The sequence below is a fragment of the Saimiri boliviensis genome, chromosome 4 (assembly GCF_048565385.1).
Source record: "Saimiri boliviensis isolate mSaiBol1 chromosome 4, mSaiBol1.pri, whole genome shotgun sequence".
NCBI lineage: Eukaryota > Metazoa > Chordata > Mammalia > Primates > Cebidae > Saimiri > Saimiri boliviensis.
Window position 1 is genome coordinate 59,726,946 of NC_133452.1, and position 21,469 is coordinate 59,748,414.

A 21,469-nucleotide genomic window follows, 5' to 3' on the forward strand; every position below is an offset into this window, starting at 1 on the left:
TTGTGGGTAACCCGACCTTTCTCTCTGGCTGCTCTGAGCATTTTTTCCTTCATTTCAACCCTGGTGAATCTGACGATTATGTGCCTTGGGGTTGCTCTTGAGGAATATCCTTATGGCGTTCTCTGTATTTCCTGTATTTGAATGGTGGCCTGGCTTGCTAGGTTGGGGAAGTTCTCCTGGATAATATCCTGAAAAGTGTTTTCCAGCTTGGATTCATTCTCTCTGTCACATTCTGGTACACCTATCAAATGTAAATTAGGTCTTTTCACATAATCCCATATTTCCTGGAGGCTTTGTTCATTTATATTCACTCTTTATTCTCTATTCTTTCCTTCTTGTTTTATTTCATGGAGTTGATCTTCAATCTCTGATATCCTTTCCTCTGCTTGGTCGATTCGGCTACTGAAACTTGTGTATGCTTCACAAAGTTTTCGTGCTTTGTTTTTCAGCTCCATCAAGTCATTTATATTCTTCTCTGAGCTGTTTATTCTAATTAGCATCTCATCTAACCTTTTTTCTAGGTTGTTAGCTTCTTTGCATTGGGTTAGCACATGTTCTTTTAGCTTTGAGAAGTTTGTTATTACCCACCTTCTGAACCCTGTTTCTGTCAATTCATCAGATTCATTCTCCATCCATCTTTGATCCCTAACTGGTGAGGAGTTGTGATCCTTTGGAGGAGAAGCATTCTGGTTTTTGGTGTTTTCATCCTTTTTGCACTGGTTTCTTCCCATCTTTGTGGCTTTATCTACCTGTGGGCTTTGTAGTCAGTGACTTTTGCATGGGGTCTCTTGAGTGGATGTCCTTTTTGTTGATGATGAAGTTATTTCTTTCCATTTCTTAATTTTCCTTCTAACAGTCAGGCCCGTCTGCTACAGGACTGCTGGAGGTACACTCCAGACCCTGCTTACCTGGGGATCATCCACGGTGGCTGCAGAACAGTAAGGGTTGCTGCTGGTTTCTTCTTCTGTTATCTTCGTCCCAGAAGGGTACCTGCCAGATGTTGGGCTGAACTTTCCTTTATGAGGTGTCTCTTTGGGTGTATGAGGGTCAGGGAGCTGCTTGAGGAGACAGTCTGTCCTTTATAGAAGCTCAAGTGTTGTGCTCGGAGCTCTGTTGTTCTGTGCAGAGCTACTGGAAAGGTACTTTTAAGTCTGCTGCAGCTGAACTCATAACCTCCTCTTTTCCGGGTGCTCTGTCCTAGGAAGCTCAGCTTTATTTATAAGTTCCTGTCATTCTGCTGCCTTTTTTCATAGATGCTCTGTCCCGCATGGAGTAGTCTAGTCATAGTCTGCCAGTAGAGGCATTACTGAGCTGCTGTGGGCTCTGCCCAGCTGCTGTGTGAACTGCCTCAGTAGTGGCGGACTGCCTCAGTAGTGGTCGCCCTTCCCCCCACTGAGCTGGACCGTCCTGGGTCCAGCTGTGCTTGCTGTGAAACTCTCAGTCCAGAGCATTTCAGATTGCTTGTTTTGTGGGGGTGGTACCCGCCCAGCCAGATGGCCTGGCTCCCTGTCTCTGCCCCCTCCCATTCAGTTGAATAGACAGTTGTGTCTCCCAGGTGTTCCAGGAGCCAGTTGAAACAGCCACCCAGATTTGTGTGAGTTTCTGTGTGCCAATCCAGCACTGGCTGAAACCACTGTGCTGAAAACTCAAGGTGCTTTTTGGCCTGGGAATCTCCTGGTCTGTGGGCAGTGAAAATTTGTTTGGAAATGCGGTGGGCACTCACCCTCTGCATTGTTCTTGCTGGGAACTACACTCCAGAGCTGTTCCTATTCAGCCATCTTGGATTCTCCCCTCCCTGTGAGTTTCTTAATGTGATGGTGTGATAGTACATTGACCACAGTTGTAAACAAAATATTTCTAAAATAAAGCAAAGGCAGTAACAGCAAATTATCTAATCATTACTTTATTAGCTATCATTTGGAATTCACAAATGACAGAAAAAGGGAAAGGCTTCAGATGCAAAGGACTTTTGATAAGGTACCTTTTGAAGATGAGACAAGATGGGTTTTAACCTAATAAAATGCAGCCACCTTGTGGACCTGTGCCCTTTCACAGGTAGCGGTTCCTGATGTATTCTCGGTACATCGAAGCATCCTCTTTTCCAAGGGGTTGCATGATACCTTGGCTGGCCTGGATGTGGGCTTGGAAGATATCTGTAGATTTTCTGTCTACTCTTGGGGGCTGAACTTCATAGATGTTGTCTTGTGAGAAAGCCGAGATGGGTGTTCTATAAAAGATGAATAAAGAGAGGGCTGCATTAAAGAAAGTATAAGGAAGGACCACAGGGAATGGTCTCAGAAGCACTTGAGAGTTGCTGGCATTGAATAAGCAAGCTTACTTTTGACAAGCTGCTGGATGACCTCCCCAGTCCTTGTGGGGCTGGTTTTCTTCTCTGCCTGGAGCACAGAGCTGGACCAGTACCTGCCTGGAAGCCTCACATGAGGTACAGGCAGGGCATGCCCCTCTCCTCTGTTCCCACAGCCCTGCACACACCCGTGTCTGTGTATCCATCTGTCTCCCTCACATGACCTGGGAGCAACTTTAGTTAAGGCTGTACAGACTTTTTGCTCTTTTCCTTGGCACATGATAAGGACTCACTGGTTCTTAAGGGAAGATTTAGTAGAAATTGGTGAAGCAGGAGATAAGCATTCCTACCTCGCAGTTGTTAAAAGGAGTAAACAAGTTTATATGCATACTTACATATATAAAGTGTTCACTTAGCATACTGCCTGGGTGCTCAGTAAATGTAAACTATTGCTAACAATTACAGGTACAGAATTCCTTATTTGCAATTCTGAAATCCTAAAAGCTGAAACAACCAAAAGTTACTTTGCTGGCAAAATGTAACCCAACTGAAGCTCATTTTGTGGCACATCCTAATGAACTGACAATAATCACCCCCACTTCCTGTGAATATGAATGTGTCTAATTATTGGACATGGCCTCCAATCACAATGGGGATGTTATTATAAGATGTATGTACCATTCTGCTATGCTAACTGCCAATTCTGAATTCTGCAACTCATCTGGCCTCCAGCTTTTGGATGATGGCTTGTGGGTCTTTAATAGGCAGCTTCCTTCCTTTCTGGGGTGATTTGAAAAGCACCCAATAATCTCTTTCTTCAAAAACATCCCTCCCTCTCTATTCAAACATACCCAGGCTGCCATAGGGTTAAAATTTCCATCCACTCCTTAGGGAAGACACTGTCTCCAGAAAGACCTTGTCAAAATGCAGCTCCATGTTTGACATCCTTAGCAAGAGGTTAGCCTTCAAGGGATGAGTCAACCAACAAGTCAAGTGTGACGCAGAGTGTGTGTGTGTATGGTGGGTGCATGGACACGTGCATGCCCAGGAAGGTCAAGAAAAGGGGAAGGTGGTAAGCTAACAAGGTATTGTGAGGGGCTGGGGGGCACAATGACAACACACTCTACGACTTGGCTCAGAGCTGGCCCTGTGAGATTGGGGGTGGTTAGCCATAATAGGGCACCCAAGATAACACAGGGAAAGAAAATCTGGAGAATCTATTCTGCTAAGCTGAGACCTCAGACTTGCTCAGGTGCATCTTATCAGAGGAATCAGAAAGGCACCCTGGATGCTAAGTTGCTTCTCGGCTGGGACCCCTGTGGAGATTCCCTGCAGTCAGACACAGAACTGGACCTCAGACCCAGCTGGGTCTGTACTTGAAATACCAACATTTCATTGGACACTAGGAAGTGCGGTGACATACAAAGGAAGATGGAAGTTGTACAGTAAACCCCCCCAAAAGGGCTCTATCTTCATAGGATGTGCTACAATTAAATGTGGGTTTTTTTTTTTTTTTTCTTTTTTTGAGACAGAGTTTCACTCTTGTTGCCCAGGCTGGAGTGCAATGCCATGACCTTGGCTTACCACAACCTCTGCCTCCCGGGTTCAAGTGATTCTCCTGCCTCAGCCTCCCAAATAGCTGGGATTACAGGCATGCACCCTCATGCCTGGCTAATTTTGCATTTTTAGTAGAGATGGGGTTTCGCCATGTTAGTCAGGCTGGTCTTGAACTCTCGACCTCAAGTGATCTGCCTGCCCCAGCCTCCCGAAGTGCAGGGATGACAGGTGTGAGCCATCGCCCCCAGCCAAATGTGGGCCTTTTTAATGCTCCCAGCAAATAGTCAAGATAGCTTACTGTACTTTGCCTTTATCTAATGATACATGCTGAGATGACTAGAGACTACATTAAATTGCATTAAAATAACACAGAACTAGAGATGACCAGGGAAGCAAGCTGCCCTGTCTGCACATGAGGCCCTTCAAAGGATCAGCAATAAGGAATATCAGCTCTTTAGAGTAGCCTGGGTCTTTAAAGACTTTGATAGGAAGGGAGTTAATGACATTTTGGTAATAGAGAGCATGGAGACATCAAAACTCTTACTGTACGTGTTTCTCAAACACTGATCTGTCTTCAGCCTATCAGGGAGCCATGTCAATGACAGACCAACAAGAAAGACACTGCAGTCTGGCAAAGGCTATTTTATTCCCAAGCCTAGGCAATATCAACAGCATAAAAAAATTATTTATAGATCAGAGTATACAATGATAAGAGATATTAAATAAATTTATGCATTTGTTAAGTCTAAGGTTACTAAACTCTATCTTTTGTAGACTCATTTATCATCAGATTCACTAGATAAAAAAATAGTGTGTATGCATGTATGTAGATATGAGATATGGTGTGTATATACATATATACACACACATATATACACACACTATATAGTTATGCTTTATATTCACTTATATATGTGTGTGTGTATATATATATATATATAATTATTATTTTTTTTCCAACCATCTCCACAAATTAATCTCCTTTAAGTGGATCCATGTGAACTTTTATAATGGTCATTCTATTGTGCAGATATTGGAACAAAAATATAGTTAATGAGCATATGGGGTTTAAAGCCAATAAATCTAGATAACAAAGTGTTACACCTATTATTACTTAGGTAGAGCTGAAACATCTTGTCCTTAAAATGTGACTGTTTTTATTTTATACTGTTATATAGAAAAGATCAATGAAATACACAATAGAGCCTTAGAGGTTGCTACAGGGTTGGTAAAGTTTTCAGTTAAAATGCCATACGTATATAAAAATTAAATATAAAAACTAACAATATTTACCCAATATTTATCATAGAAAAACTACTATGTTTCAGATTGATCAGTGCTTTTCACCTTTCTATTGCAAAATAAAACTGATATAGAAAATCACACAAAACAAACATATAATTATTATAAAGTGAACACCACCCACGTCAAGAAACAGAAATTCTGACAACCAACCCAAAAGCCCCTTCCAGGTGGCCCAACCCAATCACAATCCCTACCGACTTCTACAGTAATCACTTCTTTGCAATTCTAAAAAAAGACATTGTCGTTTAAATGTGCCTCCCTAGATTCTATAGTCTTGCTCATTTAAAACATGTGATATGCCCTTTCACCTACAGGTGCTCTCATCTTTCTTTTTCTTTCTTTCTTTTTTTTTTTTTAAGAGACAGGGCCTTGCTGTATCTCTCAGGCTGGAGTGCAATGGAGAGATCATGGCTCCCTGCAACCGCAAACTCCCAGGCTCAAGCAATCCTCCTGCCTTGCCCTTTCAAAGTGCTGGGATTACAGACCTGAGCCACCGGACCCGGCCTCTCACCTATCTATTTCTTACGATTTATCTGTTGCAGAATTTGGGTTGTAGAGTTTCCCTCAGTTTGGATTTAGCTGCTTGCATAGTCAAGATGCAGTTCAAAATATTCCTCTGCCTTTTGTATGTGCTGTGGGTCAGCAGTTGGGTCCAGAGGCTGAGATGCTGTTTCGATTGCTTTGGCAACACTATGGGTGGTGGCGTATTGCTTCATCAGGAGGGCCACAGAGTCTGGTTGCTTATCTTTTTTACGTTAACAGTCATTGAGGCCAATGCCTAGATCCAGTAATTCACTGGAGCTTGTCAAATTATCACTTGACATCTCGCTTTAAATCCTTTTCAATGTCTTTCTTCATTTCTTCTAAAGTTTTGTATTTTAGTTCATTTTGAAATAATATGCTTCTGTTTTAACCTTTTATTGACTTGTCTTTCTGGCATGGTTTCATTGTCTGTAGAAATGTTATTTTGCTCTGTTCCTTATAATTCTATAATGGGATTGGCCCTTGATTCTTTTCTGTTGCTTACTGTGGCAAAATTAGTTTTTCAGAGGCTTAAGATGTTGTTCAGGAAAGATGTACTTAACTTCACAGAACTTGCTTTGGTTGTTTCAGTGAAGTTTTGAAAATCGTCACAGCTTGCTCTCTGACGTTTCCTCTCTGCTCCCCTTCCTTGGTGTTGCCTGGACTTTCTCCTCCTTCATCTCCACTGTCCTGCTCAATTTTAATGCTACTATCAACAGTTTCTTTTGCTGTGTCCAGGAAGGGGGCTTTGGCCGTTTGAGTTCAAGAGTGGCCCAGACGGCCTCAGCCCTTTCAAAACTCACCTCAAACCCCTTGCATTCCCCTGGTATTGAATTGGATGAACCCCTTGTTTTGGCTGCAGTGATTTCTGGAGACCATCTGTGAGCTCTTTTGGGGTTCTCCTATTCTCAGGCCTGTCAGATGCCCCCCTGTTCCCTCCTGCCCCCTCCCCTTGCACACACACTGCTATCATGCAGGTCTTATGACTGTGGCTGGTTTATCTACACAGCCTCTTTAGATTTGGGGGTGTGCGGGGATACTGTATCATGTACTTTTGAGGTAAGTACCTGGTTTTGCTACCCAGTTGTTCCGTTTTTTTGTGTGAGGATTCAGAGAGATTTTAAAACGATACTGTTGCTGCCTTCCTCCAGAACCCACCAGGTTCTATTTTTAAAAGTGTATTCTTTTTCACCCATCCCCCAAACTGAGCCCTACATTTGCTGTACTGTCAGCTGTGGGGCTCCGTTTTCCTTGTTCTGGAGATGGGCACTGCCATACCACCCGTCCTTACCCGGGGCTGCTCTCTGAGAAGCTCTTTCCCAGCTCAACTTCCACTTCTACTCTCGCAGGATCTGCTCCCTTCAGAGACAGTGCACACTGCAGATGTTCAGATGGACCAGTTATCTGAATGATGGAGACTAGAGGGTGCGGGTGAGGTGGCAGCACTCTTAATCTTGTGGTTCATCTGCACGTGGCTAATCAGGTATTGCCTACATAGCAGTAGAGGTACAAAAAGAGTTACAGCAATGTTTTCATTGACTTCTTACCAGATATACTTTTATTGCAGCTAATAGGAGATGGCACACCATCTATTCTAATGGGAGCTGTGGTCTCAGAAGCATTTGACAGTCACTAGATTGAATAAGCAGGCTTGCTATTAACAAGCTGCCAGTCCACTAAGGGCTGGTTTTCTTCTTTGCCTGGAAGACACAGCGGGATCAGTACCTGCCTAGAAGCCTCGCCTGATGCACAAGCAGGGCATGCCCCTCTCCTCTGTTCCCACAGCCCTGTCCACACCTATGCCTGTGCAACCATCTGTCTCCTTCACGTGACCAGGAGCAACTTTAGCTGAGGCTGTACAGACGTTTTGCTCTTTTTCCTTGGCACATGGTAGGGACTCAATGGCTTTTTAAGGAAGATTTAGTAGAAATCAGTGAAACAGGGGATACTAATAATTCTTACCTCATACAGTTGTTGAGTGGAGTAAATTAGTTTATATGTATAGCATAGTGCCTGGGTGCTCAGCAGATGTGAAATATTGTGAACAATTACATGGCCAGGCATGGTGACTCATGTCTGTAATCCCAGCACTTTGAGAGGCTGAGGCAGGTGGATCATTTGAGGTCAGGAGTTTTGAGAGCAGCCTGGCCAACATGGTGAAACCCCATCTCTACCAAAAATAAAAATAGCCAGGTGTGGTGGCGGACACCGGTAATCCCAGCTACTTCAGAGGCTGAGGCAGGAGAATTGTGTGAACCCAGGAGACAGAGGTTGCAGTGAGCTAAGATCAGGCCATTGCACTCCAGCCTGGGCAATAGGGTGAGACTCTGTCTCAAAACCAAAACAACAAAAAAAAAATTACATAATTCCTATCTGCAATCTAAAAATCCCAAAAGCTATAAAAACGGAAAGTTACTTTGCTGGCAAAATGTGACCCAACTGAAACTGATTTGGGCCTTGGGTTTCATGGACAAAGGAGCTCTGGATGGCTACTCAAGGACCTCACTCTGCTATCTGAGCAGGTTTCCTTTACTGTTGTTACCTAGTGGGATTAGAGCACTACTAAGGACAAATAGCAGTTGTATGTTTCCTATACTCATCCTTTCTGAATGAGAGTTTTAATTTTCCTTTGCCACCACTGTATATTGGGAGCAGAGAGGCAGTCTTGATAGGTCATTAGGTTATAAGAAGCTACATCTGGACCTGGTAAAGAGAGCTGCACATACCCAGAGATCCTGGACTTTGAATGGGATGCAGAAATTTACAGGGGAGGGAGTGAGTCCTACTCATAGCAAGAAGAGTATGTATGGGTAACCAGTAAGTTAGAGGGCAGACCGTGACACGTGACATAGGTGAGACTCCTCAGCGTCCACCGCACTCCCCTTCTAGTGTGTGGCAGCAGAAAAGCAAAAACTAATATCCCAGGCTGCCTTGCTATTCAAGCTCAAAATGCAATGTAGGTTCTACCTACGACTTATACTCAAGTACTTTGATTGGGAACTGGGTCAAATGGAAAGCAGCAAGATGCAGGCTATGGGTTTTGCAGATTAGTGGCATAAGTAATGTGCTCTTGAGTTGAGCACTGTGGTGATGGCTTTTTGCATACAGTAGTTCCCCCTTATCCTTTGGGGATACAGTTCCAAGACCCCCAACAGATGCTGGTAACTGCAGACAGCACCAACTCTCATATATCCGGTTTTCCTATACAAGCATACCTATGATATGGTAATTTATAAATTAGGCACAGTTAGAGATGCACAGCATACCTAATAATATAATAAAACATGTATGACAATATTCTGTAATAAAAGTTATGTGAATAGAGTCTCCATCTCTCAAGATGTCCTACTGTTTTGTATCTCTGGCAACTGAAACTGCAGAAAGAGAAACCATGGATAAAGGGGGATTATTGTATAGCTGAGGTAGCTGGTTTTGGAGCCAGTAGCTGCTGTGATAGTTTCCTGATGAAGGCAGATGCAGCAGCTCCTCTGATGGTTTGCCATATGCTTTTGGGAGTCATTTGTGGAAGCTTGGTCCAGGGTCTGTTTCTTCAGCTCTCCAGTGATCCTGAAAGCTACCTAAAATCCTGTAATCAATCACTTTCTGCTTAATTTACCTAGAGCAGATTATGCTTTCTGCAACTGAACCCTGGCCAACACAGCCAGCTAATGGGTAAAGAACTCCAGTGCCAGCCCTCTTATTTAAACCAGGAGCAAGCTTCCAGGCTCCCAGGAGACCCCTGTTCCTAGATGGTTCTGGCAGAGAGTGGACACCTCCAGCAGCTGAGCACATGAATGTTTGCTCCTCAAGGAGAGAGAAAGGATAGTCTGCCACAGGCACAGATATGGGTGGCAATGGTGGTACTTTTTATGATTTAGCCTTTGCCATCGATATTTCGTGTTGGTCCAGGGATGGTAGAATTATACTTTTTTCCCCCCCCATACTCTCTGAGAGCTGTAAAATAAAAATGTTATTTGTATTTTAAAAATAACTTTTGGTTTTAGAGAAATAAAGCATGATGATTTTCTGATCTGAAATAGGTAAAATGCTTCCAATTTAGAATGCAACTTATAAACAGTGCAATTTCCCTCCCATTTGCAGGATACAATGTCTACCTTAGTATAAAAAGAGGTATAGTTTTTCTCTGTTTCAGCTGTGTTTATTATCACAAACACTGAGGGAGCATCCACCAATATTTGGCTGCATTCTTTGCAGGCTCTAACTCAAACATTTCAGCTACTGTTTAATGCGAGAGGGCTTGGATCTGAACCACAGGCAACAAGAACTGATTCTCCTGCACAGCACTGGGTCTGCTCAGAGAGGGCTTTTCTGCCAACAAAGGACAGGTGACACATCAAACACACAACAGCTGTTCTCAAAGGGCAAAGTATGTAACTGCTCCTCCAAGAGTCATCCTTTCTCCCTGCCTGGATGCAGGGCCAGACACTTCCTTTGCACAACTGGTCATCTATCAGACATTTATATAGCGACCTTTTGGAGGAATCAGTCCCTTCTGTCTTCACGTTTCCTAGAACAGAATTAGCAGTGGCCACTCCTGATGTCACTCCTGGAAACTCAGACTAATGGACTGCAGTAATGGCGCGTGTCTTACCTCCCACACTGCTTACATTCTCCACATCTGTTCTGATAGTCCCATCTTTTTCTGGTTATTTATAAAGAGCTACCACTGACTTTGTCATGTCACATCATTACATACCTTGTGACTTCCATCTTTTCTCTAATCAACTTTTAATTTTAGAACCACTTAAGATTTACAGGATTATTGTGCAGACAACAGAGCGTTCCCACATATTCCATGTTGTTTAATGAGAGAGGGCTTGTCTCCGAGCCACAGGCAACAAGGACTGGTTATCCCATACAGCACTGGGTCTGTGCAGGACTCAATTTCCTGTATTATTACTCCTTCTTCCATTACGGTACATTTGCTATACTTAATGAGCTAATAGTGATACATGATTATTACCTACAGTCCATACTTAGTTTTTATCTAATGTCCTTTTACTGTCCCAAGATCCCATTCAGGACTCATTACATTTGGACATCATGTCTCCTTAGGCTCCTCTCGGAGGTGACAGTTTCTCTGGCTTTACTTGTTTTTGATGACCTTGACAATTTTGAGGGATGCTTAACCTGCATGTATTCAGTTTTCCTAAGAATCACAGAAAACCGTCTTTTGGAAGAAGGTATCAGTAGGATCATAAGCCTCCAAAACAAGACCTAACTGTCTTAAGGCTGCAGATGGACACTCGTGCGGCTCCCCATCAATGTTAGTCTGTGATGAAGTCGGGGTGCTCTGCCCAGTGGATGTTCTGCCATCTGCTGAGGACATTCCTGTGAAGGATCCAGTGGAGCAGCTCCCCAGCCTGGCTCATCGTTACATTCAAATGAAGTACTGTACAAAGTACAGATTTCTAGGCTTTGGCCCAAGTGTACTGGATTAAAATCTCTAGCAATGGGGCCTTGGATTCTGTTTTTTTTTTTTTTTTTTTTTTTTTTATCCTTTAAAATAATCATGGTAATTATTATTGGTAAAATACTGGCAATTATAAAATAATGACCTATAATCTATTAGTATTATTAATATAAATAAAAGTATAAATGTGGAAAATGTTAACAGTAGTCAGAAGTTCAAAACGAAAACCACATGCCCCCCCATAATCTAAACACACTCTAGCAACTCTCTGGTTGCTTCCTGTTTTTATTGTTGTTTTTGGTTGCTTTGGAATTTGCATTTCAAGAAGTTTCCCAAAATATGCCAGTGTAACTGGAAAACTGGAACCCACTACTACAGAAAAAATGAAAAATTCAGCTGTTGGGGTGCACAATGCCCCCTTCAGTGCCGACAGCCCTTATGTGATCATAAAGCCATGCTCATCTCCTTCTCCACTGCACAGGCTAGTCCTAGAGCCCTCAGATGGGTAAACATCTGCATGGAGAGGCAACCTGACAGCCTCAGAGATGCTGGTACCAAGCAGCGTGAGGAGGGTACTCTCATTAAGCGGGGGCAGCCTGGAGTGAGGAGTCAGAGGCCAGGCAGGGGAAGGCCATCCCTCCAAAGGACAGATCCAATGTGGGGAGTGAGAACCTGGATGGGGAGAGGAGGGCATGCATGTGGATGCAGCCGGAGTGGGTATGTCAGATCCCGAGCAGGGAGAGGCAGGTGTGGGAGTCCATGCGGAGGGCTGGCCTAGGACCCGTGGGGATGAGAAGGGCACTCCTCTCGGTAGGTGTTGCCATGAGCGGAGTCAGAGTCTGAATGTAGGGTGTTCATGTTGGGGAATGGGTGGATGCAGTGGTGATGGCCAACTGGTTATGTATGGGGGGATGAATCAAATAAATAAAGCAAGGGTAATGGGAGTCAAATTTCCTAACTGTTGGAGAAGGCAGTTACTAGCACGGGCAAAGAGAAGACTAAAATAAACCCTAGATATCCTACAGTTAGAAGAATCACTATGAACTTACAGATTTCAATATATATATTTAGCTATATTTTATTTATAAAATATTGATATGACAATATATAAAATAGATGTGCATGTATTTGCTTATATATACATTTACATACATATGTACACATACACATAAATTTGTGAATGCTGTTAGAGTGAGCCTGGGGGCAGTGACCCTCCAATGGCAGCAGGTACACCTAATGCCCAGATCTTGGCTTTAATGTCATTTTCCACTAAAAATAATCAGGGATCCTTAGAGAAATGACTGATTTCAGGGCTGGGACAGACAAAGAACATGATGAGCCTAGAACACCTTGCACTAGAAATCAAAGAAGTGCTCAAAGGCTGATGAGGACATATCCAAAGGACACAGGAGCCAAGCTGAGGAGACTCTCGTAATTTTTGGGACACTTTGAGCTTTATAACAAATAATGTCAGTAACAAAGTATATCCCACTGAATACATAGGAAGTTAGAATCTCATACTGATAAAAATAAATGAAAATGTGATGAAGGATTTTTACAGTTTCAAAACACCTTTCGTAAAATATTTATTAATAAAAGAAAAAAAAACAAGCAACTTCACAGGAGAAAAGCTCAGAAGACACCACTTATTCAAAGGATAAAAATAAAATCATTAGGCCAGATTTGGTGGCTTAAGACTGGAATCCCAGCACTTTGGGAGGCTGAGGCAGGAAGGTCACTTGTGCCCAGGAGTTCAAGATCAGCCTCAGCAATATAGTGAGACTCCCATCTCTACAAAAAATAAAGATTAAAAATTAGCCGGGTGTGGTGGCACATGTCTGTGGTCCCTGCTACTTGGGAGGTTGAGGTGGGAGGATAGCTTGAGCCTGGCAGGTCAAGGTTCTGTGATCATACACTCCAGCCTGGGTAAGAAGCAAGACATGTCTTTAAATAAATAAATAAACTTAACAACCAAACATCAGTGATGGTACAAACTGAAATTGTGTGCCCCATGATGGCATGCAATGAAAAGAACTCACTATCACGTCTGTGATATTCCTGTCTGTATTTGTTATGTACAATACATACCAACATTTATTATGTCCCAGTTTCTGGAGTTCATAGATCTGGGAGTGGCTTAGTTTAGTGGTTCTGGTTCCAGGTGTCCCAGGAGGTTGCAGTTAATCTGTTGGTTACAGCTACTGTCAACTCAAGGCTTAACTGAAGCTGGAGAATCCTCCTCCAAGTTTAGTCTCTTGGTTGACTGACAGGTTTCAATTTCTCACTGGCTGTTGACTGGACACACCAGTTCCTTATGGGCCTATCTATACAGCTGTTTACAACATGGAGGCTTGCTTCCCAGAGCAAGTGACTTAAGAGATAACTTTCACAACCCAATCACTTCTGGTGGTCACAAAGGTCAATCCCAGTACAATGTGGGAGAAGATTACATGAGAATCACAAAGATCAATCCTGGTACAAAGTGGGAGGAGATTACATGAGGATATGAATAACAAGAGGTAAGGCCAACTTGAAGGTTAGCTATCACACTGTTATCCCCTGATTCATAAGCTGAAAAGAATCATAACAAACCCAAATCAATGTCTATTCTATAAAATAATTGGCTTGCATTCTTTAACCTGTCAAGGTCATAAAAATCAAGGAAGAGTGGAGAACTGTACCAGAATGAAAAAAGGCTAAAGAGACATGGCATCCAAACGCAACATCAGATGCTGGACTGGATCCTTTTGCAATCAAGAACATTTTGGAGACTAATGCCAAAAACTTGAATGGGCTCTGAGGATTAGAGATTTGCAATGTACCAAGGTTAATTTCCTGATTTTACTGATTGTTCTGTGATTTTCCCAGGAAAACATTCTCATGTATAAAAATATCCACAAACGTGGGAGGGAGAGAGAGGATATCAGGTCTGAAACTCACTCTCAAATGATTGGCACTGGGGAGGGAAGGGTCTCTGTTTTGTAATGGCAGCTTTTAGATAAGCTTGAGAGTTCCAATTTAAAAATATATATAAATTAAAAAGACCTATAAGAGAAATTTAAAATTATCTAGGTTACTATTACATAGAATTATATGAAACTGCTATTTTTGTAGGTAAAAAGATATAAATTTTGGTGACTTCACATGGTTTCATTTAATATGAGAAAATTACAACAAACTAATCAACACCAAAGATAATGAAATTCTACATTTACATAAAAATGCAAAATGATTCACAGTGCCCTTTCGAGGATCCCTCTCCTGCACTTACGTGCCCAGCATCTGTCTCTGCGGTCAGCATACAGACAATCTGCTAGGTTAACTCCTGCCTGAATAATGATCCTTCCTCAAGTTCACATTCCCCTCCAGATACTGTCCTCTTCCTCTGTGCCCCTTTAGAGCAACATTTTTTGAAAGAATGGCTTCTACTTCTGATGTCCTTTTAATTCCCATTTTTTCTTAAATTCATTCCAAGTGGGCTTGCAAGGCCACCACCAACTCTCTCATCAGGGTCACTAATAATCTTCCTGTTGCCTAAACCAATAATCATTTTTTCTGTATTCAACACTGCTGCCCACTTTCCTTCTTGAAACACTTTCTTCTCTTGGCTCCCATGAAACCAACTCCTCTTGAGTTTCCTCCTATTTCCCTCTTTGCTTATATCCTTGTCTACTACAATTCAGAAAGCACCATGGTCATCTTTTAAAGATGTAAATCAGAGATGCAGCTCTCTACTTAAAACCCTCTGGAGGGTTTCAGAGTAATAGCTAAGCTCCTGTGAGAGGCACCCTGAGATCTGGCCCCTACTTACGCCTCACTCCATCCCATAGGACATTCCTCTGTGCCTTTGACCCAGCCTTCAGCTTGCATATTAGTCCATTTTTATACTGCTAAAAAGAACTCCCCTAGACTGGGTAATTTATAATGGAAAGAGATTTGCTTGACTCTTAGTTCATCATGGCTGGGAAGGCCTCAGGAAATTTACAATCATGGTGAAGGGGAAGCAACGTACCTTCTTCATAAGATGGCAGGAAGGAGAAGTGATGAGTAAAGCGGGAAGAGCACTTTATAAAACCATCAGATCTCATAAGAACTCACTACCACAAGAACAGCATGGGGAAAAACCGCCCCTGTGATTCAATTACCTCCACCTGGTCTCTCCCTTGACAAGTGGGGATTATTCGGATTATAATTCAAGATGAGATTTGGGCGGGGACACAAAGACTAACCACATCAGCTTGCTTCTCAAACATGCCAAGTTTATTCCTGCCTGAGCCTTTTGTATATGCTTCAAACACTTCTTCAAACACTCTTCCCCAGTCTCACAGGAGACTGCTCTTTTTCATTAAGTTCTCAGCTTAAACATTAACTCCTCAGAAAGAACTTCCCTCCAAGCCTAATTTAAAACAGCTCCAGCTGGGTGCAGTGGCTCAAGCCTGTAATCTCAGCACCAGGTGGATCACCTGAGGTTGGATGTTTGAGACCAGCCTGACCAACATGGAGAAACCCCATCCCTAGTAAAAATACAAAATTAGCAAGGCGTGTTGGCACATGCCTGTAATTCCAGATACTCAGGAGGATGAGGCAGGAGAATTGCTTAAACCTGGGAGGTGGAGGCTGCAGTGAGCTGAGATCGCACCTTTGCACTCCAGCCTGGGCAACAAGATCAAAACTCTGTCTCAAAAAAAAAAAACCAAAAAACCCAAAACAAAAAAACACAGTTCCTGACCGGTACCTGCTCCAATCACTCTCTCACATTCCCTGCTTTGTGTTCTTCAGGGCATTTATCCTAATATGAAACTGTCTTACTTATGTGTTTATTGGGTCAATGCCTGTCTGCCTAACCTAAAACAGAAGGGCCCTGGGGAACCCTGTCAGTCTTATTCTTTACTGTGTCCCCAGTGACTAGAACAGTTCCTGACACATAGTAGGTGCTTAGGTATTTGTTGAATAAATGAATCACCTACTTTCTGTTTTAAGCTGTTAATGATTCCAACTATTAGATGACTTGTGGCTGTGATAATAATTAGAGAATCTTTAAATGACCTTTATGCCAATCATCTTGTCTAATCTTAAGCCAAATGAAGATGCTCTCCATCACACTGCTGGTAGAAGGTTACCCTGCCTCTGCTTGTGTACTCGTAGTAATGGAGACTCAGGACTTTCAATAATGGAATGTTTACAGGTCACTGTTGATAGCTCTGGTTGTTAGAAAGATGTTCTCTTCAGCAACTCTAAATCTTCCTCCCTATATGTTCCACTTATTGGTCCCTGAAACAACTCAAAAAGCCCTGCTTCCCTTGACAGTGATTTGAATATTACTTGAGGGAATGATCATGTGATTCCTAATACTCTTCTCTGAGATAAACATTCCCAGCTATCTCAACACTTCATGTGACATGAAAAATTAACCAATACTGCACATGAGAAATGTCTGCGAAATTTTACTAGCTTGGTTTAAAAAAATACAACCTTTCTAAGAATCTTATCTGGGAGCCACAACACAAGAGTGTCCTTGGATATTCTGAGAACATGGACTCATTTCTCACAGCTGTCCTTATGTTCTCTTTAACAGCCTGGTTCTCTGCATCATACTCTTTCTGATACTGAGGGAACTGGGACAACCGTAGACAGCCAGGCCCGCAAGCATCTTTCCTGGGACAAAGACTTACCTTTTTCAGAATATATTTTACTATGTTTTCATTTTTAAACAAATTTCATATTTAACAAGATGAGGGGAAACTTGGGATGTAACTGTTCACTAACAAGCTTTGTAGCAAGGACTCTTTGCTGAGGACACTAAACAATTTATTGCATGAGTGAACAGTTTGGATCTTCCCGTTGGGCTCTGAATGTGTGTGCAGCACAGGAGGAGCAACGTCTGTCGTGGCTAAACAGGCAGTATTTTAGTGCTGATTTGTACCCTTCATGTGACTTAGACAACTGAGTGAGCACTCAACAAATATTATTGTATGAAGGAGTGAGTAAGGGAATAAATGAGCCAATGAATAGATGATCCCAGACCTAGTGCTCTAGTCCAAGCATCAGCAATGCAGACACAACCTGGACAGGAAAGGACTCACAGCTCAACAGTGGAAGGCATGGGATCAGATCCCAGAGCACCTGATTCTCTGGCCTGGAATTATTTCCACAGATTCAGGCTACCTCTCTTTTTGGGCACCTGTGAAAATGAATTTTCAGTTAACTGGATAAGTAGAAAGGATTTTGTTTTTAATAACTAAGTCATCTGATTGACTTCCCCATATTCATGCACCCTGAATGATTATTCTAAGCCAATTACCATCAGCCCATAGCCTGGTAGTAACATACGTAGGGGTTAGCATCTGACCCAGTCCTGGCCATTTGGGCATGAGAAATTTGCAAGTTCTGGAACTCCTTGCTCCTAAGGAGGAGACACTGAGACAGTGTTTCCCCTCTGCTCTGGGCACTACTGTGTCTGACTGTGGCACCTGGAACTGCTGCGGCCAACTTGCTACTGGTCTGAGGATGGGGCAACACTGAGAATGAGGCAGCAAAGAGACGGAAAATTCTGGGCATTTCATGATGACACGAAGCCCCTGAATCTACCAACTTTGGAGCCTGCCCATCTGCAGTCTTTTAGGGAAGTAAGAAAATAAATTATCTTATCATTTAAACCAGTTGAGTTAGAGGTTCTGTTATTTGGAACTGAAAGCATCCTAAAAAGTTCAGATCAGTTCTTGATGAAATGCTTTAAAAAGAGAACAAATTCCATTTGACCCAGCAATCCCATTACTGGGTATATTCCCAAAGGATTATAAATCATTCCATTACAAAGACACATGCACACGTATGTTCATTGTGGCACAATAGCAAAGACCTGGAACCAACCCAAATGCCCATTGATGACAGACTGGACAAGGAAAATGTGGCATATATATACCATGGAATACTATGTAGCCATAAGAAATGATGAGTTCATGTCCTTTGTGGGGAACTGGAAATACTATGCAGCCATAAAAAACGATGAGTTCGTGTCCTTTGTGGGGAATAGATGAATGTGGAAAAAATCATTCTCACCAAACTGACACAGAACAGAAAATCAAACACCGCATGTTCTCACTCATAGGTAGGTATTGAACAATGAGAACACATGGACACAGGGAGGGGAGCATCACACACTGGGGTCTGTGGTGGGGGACTAGGGGAGGGACAGCAGGAAGTGGGGAGGTTGGGGAGAGAGAATATGTGGAGAAATGCCAGATATAGGTGACGGGGGGATGGAGGCAGCAAACCACCTTGACATGTATGTACCTATGTAGCAATCCTGCATGATCTGCACATGTAACCCAGAACCTAAAGTACAATAAAAATTAAAAAAGAGAACATTTTCTTCCTTAATTCCTTAAAAAATAATAAATCATAGAAAATAACATTTCTTCAACCAGTCACAGATATCATCCTGCTGGCAAATACTGAACAAGGCTGTAACATAATAATGTCCCTGGTTGCCTTAGTAATGCATATTGACATAAATAATCAAATACCCTATGCAAATAAGTTCTCAAACTTTTAGTCTCAGAATCCCTTCACACTCTTAAAAGCATTATTGAAGACCTCAATTAGCATTGGTTAATATGGGTTATATCTAGTGATATTTACCATACAAGACAGTAAGACAGAAGTTTGAAAAACATTTATTAAAATAACAAACTCAACACATGACAGCATAAACAACTTCTTAATGAAAAATAACTATATTTTAAAAACAAAAAAAATTAGTGGCAAAAAAACCAATGTTTCACAATTTGCAAATCTTTTCTATATCAGGCTGAAAAAAGACAACTGGATTCTCTCAAATCTGCTTCTGTAAAATCTGTCATGATACACTGTTTTGGTTGGAGCACACAAAGAAGATATGGCCTCACAGAGATACGTGGTTAGAAAAGGAAGCAGTATTTTAATAGCCTTCCAAATAAGCCTTAGATATTTTTATTTGCTACTACAACAAAATTTAACAGGTTTCTTACAGGTTAGTTGCAATGTAGAACTGAAACCATGTCAATGAACTTCTCATACACTCTTATCCATTGATGCATCTTACTCTTGGAATTAATGTTTTTACCCATGCATGAATCTTTAAAAGCATGGTCATCTGGAAAATACTGGTTCACTCAGCTATGCAGATCATCTAAATGATAACACATCTCATTATACAATATCAAAAAATCACATTTGTTAAGATTGCTACTGATCTCCTAAAAAAAAAAATCTTAAGTATTGTTCATGGTGGTAGATAGATATTTTCAAAAATTCTGATTTTCACTTGAAAGATCTAACTTTATCATTGGTAACAAATACTGTAAATTGTTTTTCTTGAAGTGAAAGCCTTACTTTGTTCATTTTTGAGAAAGTGCCTGTCAAATATCCAAGCCTGAAGAAACACAGTTTATCTGTCAGTCATTATTTCAATTGGTGTTTGGTGAAAAAACCAATGAGTTTGCTCACACAAAAAAGCAATGAGTTAGCTCACAACTTAGACAATCACCACACAAGTCCTTTTCCTCAAGACAACCACAGTACTTTGAAATAAAAGTATTATGAAATGCAGTAAGTTATTTATGCATATTTTCCATTTTGTCACAAAGAATACTAAAAAGACATGCATTCAAGTGTTAATGTTTAATAATTTTTACTGCTTTGTCAAGATTTAATAAAACTGGTATTTTTTTCTTTCTTCTTTCTCTGTCTCTGTCTCTCTTTTTTTGCTCTGAGTGTGTAAGAGTGAAGAAAATAATGATCACCAGTATACTTTGGTGCCACTGACTTGCTGTCACAGACCCAACAAAAGGGTCTTGGAACCAGGGTTTGCAGACCACATTTTAAGGGGTTTGCAGACCACATTTTGAGGACCTCTGTTTTTTGTTTTCTGTCCTCTCCCTCTTCTTCCTTTGGTGACAAGCTGCTAGCTGTTTGCTCACATGGATGTTTTCTATTATCCATGCTTCCTGTTAGTGCTCCCCTACTTTTAAGTTGAACCCAGTAGTTATACAAGTTGGGTAAACTCCAGGTGCCTGGATCAGCAGATTCCGTTACTGGACTGTGTTTCTGAGGCCCAAAGAAATAAATTTGAGTCCCAGCTTTACCATTTAAAAGTAACCCTGATCTGTTCTGTTCAGAACAGAGGCCTCAGAAATAACGCCACATACCTACAACCATCTGACTTTTGACAAACCTCACAAAAACAAGTAATGGGGAAAGGATTCCCTATTTAATAAATGGTGTTGGGAAAACCGGCTAGCCACATGCAGAAAACTGAAACTGGACCCCTTCCTTACACCTTATATAAAAGTTAACTCAAGATGAATTAAAGAGTTAAACATAAGAGCTAAAACCATAAAAACCCTAGAAGAAAACCTGAGCAATACGCTTTAGGACACAGGCATGGACAAAGACTTCATGTCTAAAACATCAAAAGCAATGGCAACAAAAGCCAAAATAGAAAAATGGGATCTAATTAACTAAAGAGCTTCTGCACAGCTAAAGAAACAATCATCGGAGTGAACAGGCAACCCACAGAATGGGAGAAAATTTTTGCAATTTATCCATCTGACAAAGGGCTAATATCCAGAATTTACAAGGAACTTAAACAAATTTACAAGGAAAAAAAAACCAACCCCATCAAAAAGTGGGCAAAGACTATGAACAGACACTTCTTCAAAGAAGACATTTATGCAGCCAACAAATATATGAAAAAAGGCTCACCATCACTGGTCATTAGAGAAATGAAAATCAAAACCACAATGAGATATCATCTCACGTCAGTTAGAATGGCAATCATTTAAAAGTTAGGAAACAACAGATGTTGGAGGGGATGTGGACAAATAGGAACACTTTTACACTGTTGGTGGAGTATAAATTAGTTCAACCATTGTGGAAAACAGTGTGGTGATTCCTCAAGTATCTAGAACCAGAAATATCATTTGACCCAGCAATCCCATTACTGGGTATATATCCAAAGGATTATGAATCATTTTACTATAAAGACACGACACATGCACATGTATGTTTACTGCAGCACTATTCACAATAGCAAAGACTTGGAACCAACCCAAATGCCCATCAATAATAGGCCAGATAAAGAAAATGCGGCATATATACACCATGGAATACTATGCAGTCATAAAAAAGGATGAATTCATGTCCTTTGCAGGGGGCATGGATGAAGCTGGAAACCACCATTCTCAGCAAACTAACACAGGAACAGAAACCCAAACACCACATACTCTCACTCATAACTGGGAGTTGAACTATGAGAACACATGGACACAGGGAGGGGAACACCACATTCCAGGACCTGTCAGGGG

General features: G+C 41.6%; 1 protein-coding gene across 2 annotated transcripts in view; it reads right to left on the reverse strand.

Annotated features, from left to right (window-relative positions):
- Positions 1–1,887: 1,887 nt before the first annotated feature.
- The window catches only part of FIG4 (FIG4 phosphoinositide 5-phosphatase), a 127,921-nt gene continuing 108,339 nt past the window's right edge, over positions 1,888–21,469 (reverse strand). Inside the window, exon 23 of one of the 2 annotated variants that reach the window (XM_003935957.3) lies at positions 1,888–2,227. In XM_003935957.3, the coding sequence (XP_003936006.1) occupies positions 2,050–2,227 (178 nt within the window). In that variant the 3' untranslated portion in view covers positions 1,888–2,049. Of the gene's footprint in view, positions 2,228–6,980; positions 7,180–21,469 lie in introns of those variants that run through there. The other variant, XM_074397610.1, reaches the window with a different exon arrangement.